This window comes from Hemiscyllium ocellatum, chromosome 4 (genome assembly GCF_020745735.1).
Source record: "Hemiscyllium ocellatum isolate sHemOce1 chromosome 4, sHemOce1.pat.X.cur, whole genome shotgun sequence".
NCBI lineage: Eukaryota > Metazoa > Chordata > Chondrichthyes > Orectolobiformes > Hemiscylliidae > Hemiscyllium > Hemiscyllium ocellatum.
In genome coordinates this window covers 94183273-94199919 of record NC_083404.1, presented here as the reverse complement: position 1 = coordinate 94199919, position 16647 = coordinate 94183273, and the positions used below count along the sequence as shown (strand labels likewise).

The following is a 16647-nucleotide window of genomic DNA, read 5'->3' as shown; positions in this document are numbered from 1 at the left end:
GTCTCTGGTGCTGAGGCAACAGTGCTAACCACTGTGGCACTGTGCCGCCCCTCCACCATGCCGCCCCTTGACAAAAATGAATCAAAATGTAGCTAAAACATTAATGAATGAACAAAAATATTATGTTTTGATTTGATGCATTTCATTAAAGGTTAAGATACTTCAGTGTCAATTCCTTAAATCATTTTCATTCAAAATGAAGGTCATTAATAATGTCTACTTTGTATTTATAGTACAATTGATTAATGATGACCGGAGTAATGAAATTAGTTAAGAAGCTACTGCTATTTACTATTACAGCCATCGTTTGCTGCAGTTAAGTAAAGCAAACAGCTAAATCCAATCAAACACTTGTCCATAAATAATCACCATCCTATTTAAGGCGCGTCTTTCCAAATGAGAAACTGCAACAATTGATTACAGAAGCTGTATGTAGTTTTAGAATACACATGTTTCAGCAGCACAATTTGGCTAAAACATTGCTAAAGAATTAGGATGGTATTTTCCAGAATACTTATCTCTATTTGCAATGGTGTGATTCCACTAGGGATTGGTTCATATGCTTCATCCTACACATTCACCGGTCTTTGTGCCATTCTGCGCATGTGCGATGCCAGCACTGGTCTTCATGCCAATCTGTGCATGTGTAATGCCAGTGCCAGTCTTTGGGCCACTCCGTGCACGCGTGAGGTCAGTGCCAGTCTTCCTGCCATTCTGCACATGGACGAGGTCAGTGCCAGTCTTCCTGGAGTTCTATGCATGTGCCATGTCAGTGGCAGTCTTCCTGCTGTTCTGCACATGTGAGACATCGGTGCCAATCTTCTTGCCGTTCTAAGCATGTGCGAGGTCAGTGCCAGTCTTCCGGCTGTTCTGCACATGTGCAAGGTCAGTGCCAGTCTTCTGGCTGTTCTGCTCAAGTGGGAGGTCAGTGCCGGTCTTCTTGTTCTGCGCAAGCACAAGGTCAGCTGCTGACAGAGCAGCTTTTTGTGAGGGGTACTGTACAGAGAGCAGCTTGCTTATATTTTTTAAATGTACTATGCTAAATTTACTTCTATTTTGTGAATAAACATGATTTCAACCTTCAATTAGGCTGTGCTATATATTGCATTAGAATTCTGGGTGACTTTTGAATGAATGTGAGTGATATTTTTTGCTGGTCTTTCCCTAACCCCACTTTTCCCATAGCCCCCATTGTTTCTTTTAAGCCATTTTCTATTAAGCAAAGTTTTGGTGGAATGTAACTACAGCATTATATCTGTACATGTGATACAACATAAAAACCTCCCACTATTATTCCAATAGTAGCAAGTGGAATTAAAAACAACATATCAGAGTATCACATTAAAAGAAGATAAGACAATTCTCTCAGTGAGGCCATTTGCAGTATTATAATGAAACTATACTGGAAACATTAAACAGACACGTACATTATTGCATGGTCAGTTGTCTTTTTTTATAGTATTAATTCCCATTTTAATTCTGGGGCTGAGCTCAAGAGCAGGAATGAAGATGGTGAGTTTGGTACTTACCCTACTCAGCCAAGAAAACACACTTGGTGATGACTGCATTATAAGATAGCATGTCTGAAGTCAAGACCAAATCATGTAAGGATGACATATATCCTTCCTTAAAGAACATGAGTGAACAAAATGGGTTGTTATGACAAATGATAGGGATACACCACAAGACCAGCATTTTATTCCAGATTTTTTACAGAAATCAAACTTCACCATCTGCCATGGTGCATTTGAACTCATGCATTCAGAACATTAGCCTGAGGTTCTGGATTGCTGGTCTAGTGGCATTACCCCTTCACTACTGCCAACTCTCTCCTCATGTTAAACTTGTCAAGCATTTCATGGTTTTATCTCAGATTTTGAGCATTCTCAGTATTTTGTTTTTGGTCTAATGAGAATCTTACAAACCATGAGACCCCAATCTCTCTGGTGGACAAAAAAAACCTGGCAAAAATTGGTATTGCACTTGCAAAGTGATTTTCATGTTCAAGAGCCAGTCAGGTGATGGTAGGAAATAGGAGTAAGATGACCATTATTTTTAAGAAACAAATTATAATTTTAGCATGCCTTACCTAGTCAATCTAAGATTGATTATGTGCTGTTTGCATGATGGTAAGTCAACTGGAATTCAAGGTGTTACTCATCAATAAGAGGGTTGTAAAGGGCTCTGTGAGTCCCACTTGTGGCACAGTAGCAGTGTCCCTGTCCCTGGACCAAGAGGATGAGGTTTAAGTGCCACCTGCCCAAAAGGCGTGGAATTAAATCTCTGAACAGGTTGATTAGGAAAGATCTTCACAGCAATAACTGTTAGCAAGATCTTAATGCTTCGGTCCATAGAATGGAAGACAGAATGGAATTGTACAAGAGACATAGCCCCAGTCAGTCAGAAGTCACAAGATGGTGTTTGGATATGAACTAATTGAATCACAACCTTTATTGTGCAATCATTCCTTTGTACTTCTTGTGATGGAACTTCATAAAGTCTGTGGCTCACAACATACTTGTCAACAGATTGATAAGAACTGATAAGAAGAGTCAACATCCACAGATGCTACTAGGCCTGTTGAGTTTCAAGGTTTAGAGGGATATGGGCCAAATTCAGGTAAGTGGGACTAGTTTAGTTTGGGAAACTTGTTTGACAATGACGAGTTGTACCAAAGGGTCTGTTTCCATGCTGTATTACTCTACTTCATCAAAAATCTTCCTTTGTACTAAGCATGATTCTCAATGTAGATCCTCAACATTCCATCAAGTCCAGTTATGCCAGGGGTCCTTCACACACCTTAGTAATGTACTGCTTTGATAAGTGGCCTGGCAAAATCCAAGCTGAGCATCAGTGAGCAGGTTATTTGGTGTGCCAGTGATAGCACTGTTGATGACACCTTCCATTTTTCTGTCAATTGAGAGCAGACTGATGGGATGGCAATTAGTCAAGTTGGGCTATTTTTCATACAGTTCAGTGAAGGCAGTGTTGAACCATATTAGGATAGTGGTAAATGTGGAATATTGAATTAAAAATTCTATCAACTGATTGTTATATCCAAAACTTTTTATAAGTGAAAATACTTTTTAAAGACTGCATTTACTACCATGCCACCACTAGGTGGTATAGCAACTGTGCAAAAACACAGTTTTGAAATCAAACTCCTGAGAGTCACCTCACAGAAATCAGTGAACATAACAATATGGTAGAACTGACTTGTCAGTGTGTTGTTTTATTAAGTTTGCAACACGATGCTGAATCCCGTGCAAAGAGTACCCCTGAAATGCATTTAAAATGCATTAACCCACTAGCACGCTCACAAAGAGCTGTTACCCTTTTTGCCTTATTCTTTGCTCCACTCCCTGAGCAATAATGATAAGCTGGGCAATGAGAGGGTGGGGTAACAGCTAGCAAAAGGGAGGAGGGGCAATTTTCTGAAGAAAGGGGGATATTAATCATTTGAAGCAGGGTGGGGTCAGCAGCCAGCAGCACAGCCAGGGGGGCAAGAGGCTCTGTTGCAACGGTGTGATGTAACCATCATATCTGCACAAATACAGGTGACTATCTTGGTGTTGGCAATACAAGCTCTGTTCATAAAGTAGAAGAAACATGGTACCAAAATGGTAATGCTCATTTGACCACAGATAGATTCAAATATAATTCGATCCATATGAAACCAACACAGCTGTCTGCACTTTAGCAAAGACATTGAAACTTGGCAAATGAGTTGGTGCCAAGAATTTGCATTTCCCGATTAGTTCATATGTAAATTGAATGTCTCACATTGGAAAATTAAAAGCTCACATTTGAGAATAGTCAGGTTGGAACGATAATGAAGCTAGACTCCAATAGATACTGTGCTATATTGGAATAACTGTTTTTGAGCAGCGGCATGGAGAGAATAAAAATGAATTTGTGACAACAACAGCTGGAACTCACTCTGTCTGTTTTTCTCGCTATCTTGAAAAATAGTGTCCAGCGAAATAGTAATTTGGAGAAGCAACCATTTAGTAAGAACTCAAAGATACCTAAAAATTCTGCTATTACTGTGGATGCAAGACAACAAATAATAAATTATCACCTTAGGTTTAAAATCTAAACCACAAAGACATTGAAGAACTTCTAAACTGCATAGTCTTATTTCTCCCTGTCTGTATTCTGCAGTATTTTCTAAAATTTATTAGCTGCATTAATGTTCACTGATATCAATTTTATTATATTTTCTCAGTGGTAGCAGATAGTAAAATTCCATTCATTGGTAATTGGACCTTTCATTTTCTTCTTAACCTACTTTTAATGAAAATGCAACAGCTGTTCAAAAAGAATAGTATCTGTTGCAAACTACCAAGAAGGGTTTAAAAAGGGGTGAGTTGATTCCCCTTCCTCATCTTTTGTAATAATCTGTAGTGGAATAGCTTGGCTATGGGTGCGCTTAGTTATGGAGCACAAGCTTTCAGTACTGTTGCTGCACTATTGTCAAGACCCCATGGTCGTTGGAGTTTCAGATAGTTTCAGTCAATTCTTTGTATTATATGAAGTGAATTCCTGAAGACTAGCATCTCTGATGGGGATAGGACCTTAAGAGAAAGTTAAGGCAGATTCATCAAATCTACTCTTCTGACCGAAGATGGATGCAAATGGCTCAGTTTCATCTCTGTACTGATTTGCTCGGCTTCCCGACTATTGGGAATAAGATATTAATGGAGCTTCCTCCTCCAGTTAGTTGTTTAATTTTCTACCCATCCTTCACAACTAGATGGGGCAGGTCTTAGATCTGATTGTGGTTGTAGACGTTCAGTCACAGAATACATTCAAGACCGACATCAGTAGATTTTTATCCATTAAAAATACCAAGAGATTTTAGGATAGTGCAGGAAAATGGGGTTGAGGTATATCAGCCATAATTTTGTTGAATGGCAGAGCAAGCTCAATACGCCAAATGTCCTATTCTTGCTCTTATTTCCTATGTTCATACATCTATCTATTGCATACTGCTTCTCATCTTGCAGATTTACTAGGTTGACAGCTCATTTTTAGGTATGCCTAGTGCTGCTCCTGAAATATCATCCTGCACCTCTTCATTGAGCCAGCTTTGGCAGAATGAGGGAAATGTTAGGTTATAGATTATGGCTGAATACAGTTAGCAGCAACTGATGGCCCACAGAGTCTTCATGGATGCTCAGTATTCAGCCGTCAGGTCCAGTCTGAATGTATTTGATATATTGTAATGTCCCATGACACATCGAAGGGTAGCCTCAACGTGAAGACAGAATTTTGTCCCTACAATCACTGCAAGGTGATAAACCATAGCAATGCTATAATGGATATATGCATCTAAAACAAGGGATGAGATCAAGTAGGTTTTCTCTCTTGTTTGTTCCCTCGCTATCTGCCAGAGGTTCAGTCTTGCAATCAGGACTCAACTGGACCTGGTACAACTGAGCAAATCTCAGTGATAGACAGTGAAGTCCCTCTCCAAGAGTATCTAAGATAGACTGCAGCAACTTAGCTATATTCCTTATATTCTACAAACAAGTAATGAGTTAGAAGATTATGAAGTTAAAATTAAATAATTAAAACTAAGTTAGAAGCACTGCACAATACCAAACTATTGAAATAAAAGCAAGTTTTTAAAAAACATTATTAATGTGCAAGATTTTGAACTTGGCTTAGAATTCATGGTAGTCCTCAGAATTACTGACTACATAAATTATCACAGGAATAGCCAATTCCGAATCTACTGAAGTATGGAATCTTTAATCATTATTTTCGGAACCTGTGCACTTGTTCTCTGGAAGCGAGTAGTTCCTGGAGCTCTTGAACCTTTTCCTTCTGCTGTTTGAGGGAAATCTGCAGTAACTCGCCTTCTCTTTGAGCTGCTGAGGCTTTTAGCTCTGCTTCTTGAATTCGTTTCATCTGTGGACAGTAATTGCTAAACTCATTAAAGTGTTACAATAAATCAAAGTTATAATTAATGCAATATCCTTAAAGATTTGAGAGTATTTTCAATACCACTAGTATTTTCAAGACTGATCCATTCAAAGTAGAAACACTTTGAACCTTTGGAAAAAAAATGTCTTGGATATTTTTCGTGCTTCAGGAATTGCAGAACAGTGCTGGAAAATGATCAATGATTCAACAAGGACAGACTCAGTGTTCATTTATGACTAACAGCAAAAATCAATCCTACTTGTTTAAAGTCTTTAAACTAAATGTACTCCTTTGGAGAACCAGGAACAAAGGCTCGGATCTTCTTGCCTTCAGATATTCAAAAGGATCGTGTGTCCAAAATATATATTGGAAGCTCTTGGAAATTTCAATAAAATGACTATGAGGGAATTGCCTGGGAAGTCAAAACTTCCAATGTACAGATGCATCATCTAGCGGTATTATCACTAGAAACTCAACTAATGCTCTGGAGACTCAGGTTCAAATCCTGCCAGATGGTGGAATTTGAATTCAATGAAAAATATCTGGAGTTAAGAATCTACTGATGACCATGAAACCATTGTGGATTATTGGAAAAAAAACATCTAGTTCACTAATATCCTTCAGGGAAGAAATCTGCCATCCTCAACTAGTTAGAGACAAAACAAGACTTTAGATGCTGGAATTCAAGATAGATGAACAGGAGGCTGGGAGAACACAGCAAGCTAGGCAGCATCACGAGGTGTAGAAGCTGATGTTTCGAGTGCAACCCTTCTTCAGGACTGGGGGTGGGTATTAGGGGAGCTGCAGATAAAGGGGCTGGGGGTGGAGGGAGCAGTGTCGTGAGGTGGGGATAGGTGAAGACAAATAGAAGGTAAAACCTGGTTGCTCGATGGGAGGGATGAATACAGTAGGTGGCTGAGAGGAGTGGAAGGGAGGGTGATGAGCTGGGAAGGGAGTGGGGGGGGATGGGAAGGGAAGTTATTTGAAAGTGGAGAACTCAATGTTGAGTCCCCTGGGTCGTAGGCCACCCAGGCAGAAGATGAGGTGTTGTTCCTCCAAAACATGGTTTGATTCGTTGTGCCAATGCAGGAGGATTAAAATGGGCAGTGACTGGGAGGTCCAGTCGGCCCCTCCAGGCCAGGCTGACATGCTCGTTGAAATGTTTCCTTAGTTTACGTATGGACTCCCCAAATTAGAGAAGACCACATTGAGAGCACCGAATGCAGTCAATTAGGTTGGAGGAGAGGCAGGTGAACCTCTGTCTCACCTGGAAGGATTGTTTGGGGCCCTGGAATGGAGGTGAGAGGGGGGCTTAGTGTGCCGGCTTTGTTGCCACATACTTCAAAGACAATAAATGATTCATAATAGCCTGGGAAACTGCACAAAAACGCAATTTCTCTTTTTAGGCAGTCCTTTGGGAATGAGGATAATTTTCTTCCAGTGCAGGATTGTGGGTGCTGAAGAGCAGAAAATTATCAAGGCTGCTCACGGAATGGCGGCCTTTGTATCTAGAAGTCAGGGGTAATATGGCAGAAACGATGCTGCAATATGTTGCTATATGAAACCCTGATTAGGCCCCATTTTGGGTACTGAGAGCAGATTTGGGCACCAAACTTAAGGAAGGGCAAAGGGAGTACATTGGAGGGTTTACAATGGGGGACTTCAGGGGTTAAGTTGGGAGGAGAGATAACACAAATTAAGCCCATTTGCTCTAAATTTTAGAAGGTTAAGTAGGGATTTGATTGAAGTTTCTAGATATTAACAGGAAACTACAGGGTCAATAAAAATGAACTATTTCTATTGGTTGGAGATTCTAGATTTAGGGGAGATAGTCTGAAAAATAGGGCCAGATCATTCAGCAGAGTTGTTAGGAAGCACTTCTTCACACACAGGGTAGTTGAAGAATTCTCTTCCACAAACAGCAATTGATGGTAGATCAGTTATTAAGATTTAAATCGGAGACAGATACATTTTGTTAAGCAAAAGTATTAAGGGATATGGGCCAAAGACAGGTATATTGTTTTAACTCTCAGATCAGCCAAGATCTCACTGAATGGTGGAGCAGGCTTGAGGTACTGAGTGGCCTACTTTTGTTCCCATGACTAAACAGTCCAATGCTGGATCCCCCACACACCCTGCCATGCATGGAAAGGTAATGCCTAATGATATGGTGGATCGGATGCTTGGGTTGTTGTATACTCCTTCCGCTGTGCTTGGCTTCTATCTGGATCTGTTAGCACCTTTGCAGGTACTTCTCCAGTTTGTGCAGTCTTGGACAAGAGATTCCTACAAGTCAGGTGATTTTTTTTCAGGAAGTATTTTCTCTGCTTTTCTGATATCGCCTTGATGAAAGCTTAGGAATGGAAAGTTTACTTTGGGAATATTGTGTGAGAAGGGTGTGGCTAGTTCACACAGCTGATTAACAGTAACCAGGGTCTCAATAGTGGGGATGTTGGTCTGAGAGAGGACAGGTAACACAGCTGACCTATAGACAATGAGTTTGGTATCAGGTTTAAGATCTTTGTTGTCAAACACTCTTTTCCAAAGATGATTGAACGCTACCATGGCACACTGAGGGTTCCCAAAATATGTGGATGTTGAACTTAGTGTAATTAATCAACAGAAGATCCATCAGATTCTGAAATGAATTGGTAGTTTTGCAATGCACTATACCATTTAGTTTTTAGATGTCTCTAAAATAGGTGCTTTAAAATTACATTAACAAGCTACACTTACAAAGCATAGCTACACCATATATTCAATTACCTCTACAGCTTGCTGCTGCAGTCTTTGTGAGTTGGACTTCAAAATTGTTTCTTCAAGTGATTTCAGGAGCTTGCGTTGATCTTCTTCAGTAATCTTTGACTTTCTTGACTCCTCTGTAAGCATCCCTATTTTCTTTTTTAACTCTGCAACATAAGCTTGTAATTGGCTTCTGGCTTCTTTCTCTTTCACGAGCAACTCTTTTAATCTGGAATTAACATAATAAAAGAAATTTGAATTGAAAATTAAGCAAGTCATTGAATATATTAAGCTCAAACAACCTGTACGTTCCAAAATGATAGAACAAAGGTGTATGACTAAATGGACCACATAATACACATTGTACTGAAGAGTCTAAAAAGGGGTGATTAAATAATGCTTACTTTTTTGACAATCACATATTTACACATGTAATGATTATTATATATTCATGGCTTTTTCCAAAACAAAACGACTGAGCAATCCACTCTCACAAAACTAATTTATCTCTTATGGAGGTCAACAACATTTCTTCAGAAATCTTTCAGTGGTACTTTCCAAAAAATAAAGAGAACGAACAAAATTATATTAAGGAGCCATTGCATCATTCGCGTATTACTCTGGGATTATGTACAGACCGTGCTACAGAATTGGAGAAATGAAGTAGAATCCTACCACGTGGAAACAGGTCCTTCAGCCCAACAAGTCCACACTGACCCCTCTGAAGAGTATCCCATTTACCCCGACTAATGAATCTAAACTACAAATCCCTGAACACTATGAGCAATTTAACATGGCCAATTCACCGAACCCGCACATCTTTGGACTGTGGGAGGAAACCGGAGCACCCGGAGGAAACCCATGCAGACACGGGGAAAATGTGCAAACTCCACACATACAGGCGACTGAGGCTGGAATTGAACCCAGGTTCCTAGTGCTGTGAGGCAGCAGTGCTAGCCACTGAGCCAAGTACTTTAAAACAATGATTTTGTTAATCAGTCATTAAATAATGGTATGCTGTGTTGGTAAGATACTAAACAAGTTGAAAATTAACTTACTGTTTTGAGCAGTCTCTGCAAAACCATTATGTGAGCAACACGACTGACCAAAGTACCAAATTAAAAGCATTGTTTCAAGTACAGTAAATAAAAATAACAACTTTAATGTTCCATCAAAAATGAAGAATGCCAATACTGATATTTAAAACATTTAATTGCTCCCAATACATTTGTGCAAACTTAAACATTGTACTTTCATTGCAAACACCCAAAGAAAAATAAAAATCAAAATTAATTAAATGGTTTGCCAAATATAAATATTTAATATGTGGACACAATTGTCTATCAAAACACTAAATGCACCTTCAATAGGCTAGTTCATCTTTATGGTTTTGGTGGCAAAGCACAGTAGAATCATTGCTGAATTACGAAAATAAAACATTTGGAAAATCGGTCAAAATAAAAATGTTATAAAATAATTCACTAATTCTGAGCAGGCTTTGTTAAATTAAATACTCTGGATTTTCAATGTTTGAAGAATACTATAACTATAAACATAAAATCACATAAAAAGGAGCAAAAGGAGGCTGATCAGCCTTTTGATTCTGTTCCAGCAGTGAATGTGATCATAGCTTACTTTAAAACTCAGTACCCTATTCCATTTTCTCCCTTTGAACCTTTTAGCCCTAAGAACTCTCTCTAACGCCTTGAAAATATTCAATGTTTGACTGCTTTTTGTGGCAAAGAATGCCACGGGCTCAACACTCTCTAGGTGAAGAGATTTCTCCTCACCTCATCTAAAATGGCCTACCCTGTATTTATAAACTGTGACCCCTGATTCTGGACTCTTTAGTCATCAGAAATATCCAGTAAGATGGCAGCTGTTGTTGAGACCACACCTGGCAGATTGTTTGGAGTCTGGTCTCCTTACCCGAGAAAAGGATGTTCTGGCTAGGGAAGGAGTGCAACAAGATTTATCAGACTGATTCATGGTGTGGCAGGACTGATAACTGAAGAGACTGGATTAGTTAGGGCTGTATTTACTGAAGTTTAGAACAATGAGGGGCTATCTCATGGAAACCCATTAAACTCTAGAACAGGATTAGACAAGATAGACGTAATAAGGATGTTGAATCGAATTGAATTAGCTTTATTGTCACATGTACTGAAATGAATACAGTGAAAAGTTTATAGGTCACCACTTACAGAGCCATTTTATGTACAAAGATATTTTGGTACAGGTTCTTAATTTACAAGATTAGTTATATTGTAACAATGTCACCAACACATGGCACCATCTTAGATGCAGACTACCTAGGTAATATTCTTAACTACAGAATAGAGAAATGAAGAAAAAAAGGTTACATTATAGCCATAGGTCAGAAAAACAAGAAACAAAGTTAAAAAGACAAACATCACAGTCTGTCTGCAAGGACTCTTCGCCACGGACCAGTGAAGGGGGTCTCCACGTGGTCTGACTGTTGGCTGCCGCCATGCTGGGAAACCGGACTCTGCTCCTCACTTCACACTGGGCTGCTGGTCGCAGGCATTCCTGCTTCAGGTCACTGCCTTCGCCACTTTGGAAGCTAGAATTTGGGGGCTATGTGTAGGTGTCCGAGGCAGAGGGTCAGAGAAGACAGAAGAGGATAAAAAAAAACGTAGAATGTAGGGAAGATGGAGGAAAAGAACATGCAGAGCAGATGAGCTCCATTTAAAATAATGTTGCCAACACTACTATCCTACGGCCTGATTTCAAAACACTTGTATTAATGGATAGTTGTCTGACATGATTAAAACACAGTTTTCAAAGCAAGCATTATAAATGGTACAATTAATTTACACAAATACTCAAAATAAATCCTACTGTAGTTTGAAATACAACCAATGGATTCCCTCATGCAGACTATTGTTTTCAAAAGACTTAAAATATAAAAGTTATAGTCACTGATTGGGCAGCCGTTATAAACAGGATCATATTTTTTCCCATACATCTTAGTCAGCACCCTTGTATTCTACACTGTAACCTTGTGGTGATAGAAGGTTTTTTTGTGCTGGCACATGGTGAGTACATTACACAGACCATGAGTGAATGAATGAGAATACCTGATACAATCATTATTGTTGATGTTCATAAATCTCTAACTCTTGACACCATCAGCAACACTAGATATTTTCAAACCGAGATTATTGTGTTATCAGTACTTCCTTCTCTCTTAGTTAAACAAAGTCAGTGTGGTGTGGTTAAACAGCTATTTTTATTCAAAGGCTTTGACAGGGTCAGACATAACCTATAACCAACAGCACACACTTCTTCACATATGTCAAGTATTGAGATGTAAGGTCAATGATATTGAATAGCTGCTCATATAATTTACAAATCAATATTGATTCAATTTCCATCACACAAAATAAAGTTTATAAGCCAAATTACAGCACTTTTTTAAAAAACAGGGATATTTTTAAAAACTAACTAACACCACTATCACGTAGGGATCATATGCTTCTACTTTGCCTTAAAATTTCCATCTTTATTTCTTGTGGTATAAAATTATTCACTTTGAGTTAAAAATCTCGAATTAATTTCAGAACTGTCCTTCTTTACAATATGGTTTTCCATTGAATTTAGGATGAAAATTTTACATAAATTTAAAATTTCTTTTTCTTAAGAAATACGTTGATTTTCATACAGGATTGATAAAATACCATGCATTGAAGCAACAAATTTTCATGCTCATTGCTGCAAAGCCAGTACTGTTTTATATGTGAAAGGGGGAATAGTTCGTGAACAATCATAATTCCTGTTAAATCTCACTACTCATTTTCCATTAGTCAACAGCTTCCAATATTACTTCCAACATTCCTCGGGCTCCCACTTATCTCCTCCAATAGTCTTGCACACTGCCACCACTAAAGTAGTGCTCAGACATCTCATGACAACTGCCCAAAACTACCCCAATACAGCATCCACTCCCACTTTATGGACATATTCTCTGACCCAATGACTTACTGCACAAAACGTAGAGACCACAACATCTCTCCACTCTTCCACACCTATCTTCACTGTTTCCAGATCTTTGAAACATCCCCATGTACTCTCAGACTTCTCTCCCTCAGTATTCTTAATATGCCTTCTAACTTATAAACCTAGATATCACTGTTCCAATCATCCTATGTATCTTGGATGACAAAGGCCAGATCAGTAGATAGTTACAACTTAGAGAAAAAAAAATACAAGTTCGAATACAGAGCAGCTTTCTAGATTGATATAAACCAGCTTTTTTACCATTAGTCATTACAGAATTTGAAAATATCTATTGCCGGAATATTTAATCAAAACATCCACCAATTTTGTAGTTTAGTACCTGGTATCATTCTGCTTGATCCATGCTTACCCTCTTCCAACTCTAATATCTTTTCTGAGGTTCTGCATCTAAAAGTAGTACAGTTGCAGGTAGAGACGATAGTGAAGATGACGTTTGGTATGTTTTCCTTTATTGGTTAGGGTATTGAGTATAGGAGTTGGGAGGTGAGGCCACTTTTGGAATATTGCATGCATTTCTGGTCTCCTTCCTATCGGAAGGATGTTGTGAAACTTGAAAGGGTTCAGACAAGATTTACAAGGATGTTACCAGGGTTAGAGGATTTGAGCTTTAAGCTGGGGCTGTTTTCCCTGGAGTGTCGAAGGTTTATAAAATCATAAGGGGCATGGATAGGATAAATAAGCAAAGTCTTTTCTCTGGGGTTGGGGAGTCCAGAACTGAGGGCATAGGTTTAGGGTGAGAGGGGAAGTTCATTCCAGGCACCCACCACCCTCTGCATAAAAAACTTTCCATGTATATCTCCCTTAACCTTTTTCCCCTCTCACTTTGAACTTGTGACCCCGAGTAATTGAGTCCCCCATTCTGGGAGAAAGTTTCTTGCTATCCACTCTACACCTCTCATGATTTTGTAGGCCTCAATCAGGTACGCCCCCTCACCCACCTTCTTTCCAATGAAAATAATTCTAATCTACTCAACCTCTCCTCATAGCTAATACCCTCCGTAGCAGACAAAATCCTGGTGAACCTCCTTTGCAGCCTCTCCAAAGCGTCCAAATCCTTTTGGTAATGTGGCAACCAGAAACATGTATGCCAAATGGGGCCAAACCAAAGTCTTATACAATTGTAACATGACCTGCCAACTCTTGTACTCAATACCCCGTTCGATGAAGGAAAGAATGCCGTATGTCTTCTTGACCACTCTACTGAACTGCAGGGAACAATGCACCTTAACACCCAGATCTCTCTGCACATCAATTTTCCCCAAAACGTTTCTATTTACTGTATAGTTCGCTCTGGAATTGCATCTTCCAAAATGCATCACCTCACATTTGTCCGGATTGAACTCCATCTGCCAATTCTCTCCAAACCGTCTGTATTCTGCTGTATTCTCTGACGATCTCCTTCACTATCTACTACTCCACCAATCTTAGTCATCTTAATCTACAGTCAGATCATTTACATTACTTTCAAGTTACATAGCCACTGTTTAGATAGTACAAAGCATTCTTGGATGCATTTGACATATATACTGTATTATATTAACACTATAAAGTTCTGATAATAAATAATAAATGTTATTTGAGTACCTGTCTGTGGTATGTACAGCCATGTCATGAAAATCCCTTTTCTCATTTGCCTGATTTTGTAGTTCTTTTAAGTGGTCTGTCAACTGTTTCACAGTTTGCTCTGCCTTCCATCTCATCTCTCTTTCTTGGTCCAACTCTTGAATAAGGACCTCAGAGGAAGGAAGGCACAAAGAACAAAATAACATTATTATTTAAATTGAAAATAAAAGCAGAAAGCTGCAACATAAGGGATTTAGGGTACTTGTACATTAAACGTAGTAAGCTAGCACACAGATGCATCAAATAATCAGGAAGGCTAATGGAATGTTGGCCCTTATTTCAAAGGGTTGGAGAATGAGGAAATCTTACTGCAACTGTGCAAGGTGAGACCACATCTGAGAACTGTGAGCAATACTGGTTCCCTTACTTAAAGAAGATATAATCTGATTGGAGCCAGTAAGACAAGGATGGTCTCTGTCATTGAGGGACTGTATTATGAGCAAAGGTTGAACAGGTTGAGACTTCACTTGTTGGAATTTAGAGGAACGAGAGGTGATCTCATTAACACTTAGAGGATTCTTAAGTAGTTTGACAGGGTAAACGAAGAAAGGATACTTTCCCTCATGGCAGACTCCAAGAGCACGATTTTAGGTTAAAGAGAGGGATGATTGATGGTTATTTAACCTGGAGTCACCACACCTCAGTTGAAGGGTGAGGTTGAGAAGGAGGGACCTTCATGGTAACCAGTGCAGGAATAGAATTGACAATGTTAGTGTTATTCTGCATTTCGAAACTCGTCATCTAGGCAACTGTACTAACGGCCACCTCGTGCATTTATGTACACCCAGAATTGTTAGTCAATAATCTTTGCCTAGAACCATAAATTTCAGCTAAGGAGCAGCAAAGTACTCCCATACCTGTATAATTTAAGGGAAATAAAACCTAAAGCTCATTTTCCAACAAATAAGACATTTTTAGTTTTGTGGCATATCTATTATGTCTTTCATCTCATTATTTGAAGTCTTTTGTTTGTGACACACTCATGACACATTGACTAAACTATTTCAATAGATGTCAGATCTTCTCCATTATTCCACTCGAAAGACACATACTAAATTATTCATTTAGATTAACTTGCAGCCAATATGAGCATGAACTAGGAGATTTTAGCACAAATAAATGCTGATGCAGGCATTCAGAAAAAAGGTTTTCCTACAACGATATATTTGTCTAAAATCAGGTGCTGTTGATTAATGTACATTGCTTGTCATTCTTGAATTGATTTTGGAAAAAAATCATTAATTTAATTACCCTGTATGTGGACTCCTCAGTTGTACTAGTTTTCTTGCTGTCTTGTGATTTGTGTTGAGGTTTTTGCCCAGCTAACAAAGTTTTGGGTACATATCCCACGATTTGGAGCTCAGCAGATTCCACAGGTGAACTGCTGGAGAAGTCTTCACTTCTCGGTTGTTTGTTAGATGATTTCAATTTTCGTAGGCAAGGCTGCTTGTCTCTGAGACAAAAAGTAATAATTTGTGTTACACATTCATGACATTCAGGATAACACTTCCAATGGTTTCTAATGGAACCACGCATTCAATCTCACCTCAGACTTTTCTGCAAGATCTTATGAAGTTTTCTTTGTAACCCTGTGTTTAAAAATATTTTAATATCCCACACTTTTCATGCTGATGATCACATTTTTCTGATGCATAGTTAATTAATTTCTTTTTAGTCTTTATCCACTGTTCTTTAAACACAAGATACAGATTCCAACTTGACATATATGCAAATAAACATCCACCGAACAATTCACACAAGCTGTTATATTTGAATAGTTACATTTTTTAAATGTACTTTTCATTTGCTTTTTTTATTATTCAACATGCAATATAACTGTTACTTTGAACCACATTTGAAAAGATCCAGTGGATGACAGATATATGCAGGTATTTGAAATTTACTCATTTTGTGCATATCTCCAGCTGTCATTTAATAATCCATGTCTAAACCATAACCTCCAGCCAGAATTCCATATTTATGGAAGGAAAATAAAGAAAATTTATTTTCTACCTAATAAAGGTACAGTTTTAATGGCATTTTTTAATGCCTTTTAATCTCAGCTGTTAAGTAATAGCTGATAAGTAATAGCTAAGATTGACAGTAATTTACTTGCAATTGGTATTTGCCCTGCTTTGAACAGAAAAGAAACTATGTCAAACGCAGTCAATGCTGTAGAAACAAATTGTTCTATCTATAGTAGTGAGGTTTCACTTTTTTTCACTGAGATATCCATCAATTGTTTACCATTAACAGTACTGAGAGAAAAATAGCTAATTTGTCTTAAAACAATTCAGCTGCATTTAAGTT

The 16647-nt window shown here is 38.5% G+C and overlaps 1 protein-coding gene across 2 annotated transcripts in view; it reads right to left on the bottom strand.

Moving 5' to 3' along the window:
- lrrcc1 (leucine rich repeat and coiled-coil centrosomal protein 1) overlaps positions 1-16647 on the bottom strand; it is a 194609-nt gene that overhangs the window by 65956 nt on the left and 112006 nt on the right. For both annotated transcript variants that reach the window (XM_060824397.1, XM_060824396.1), the window contains 4 exons: positions 15589-15790; positions 14299-14447; positions 8698-8902; positions 5777-5916 (listed from right to left, as the gene is read on the bottom strand). In XM_060824397.1, coding sequence (XP_060680380.1) covers positions 5777-5916; positions 8698-8902; positions 14299-14447; positions 15589-15790 — 696 coding nt within the window. The remainder of the gene's footprint in view (positions 1-5776; positions 5917-8697; positions 8903-14298; positions 14448-15588; positions 15791-16647) is intronic.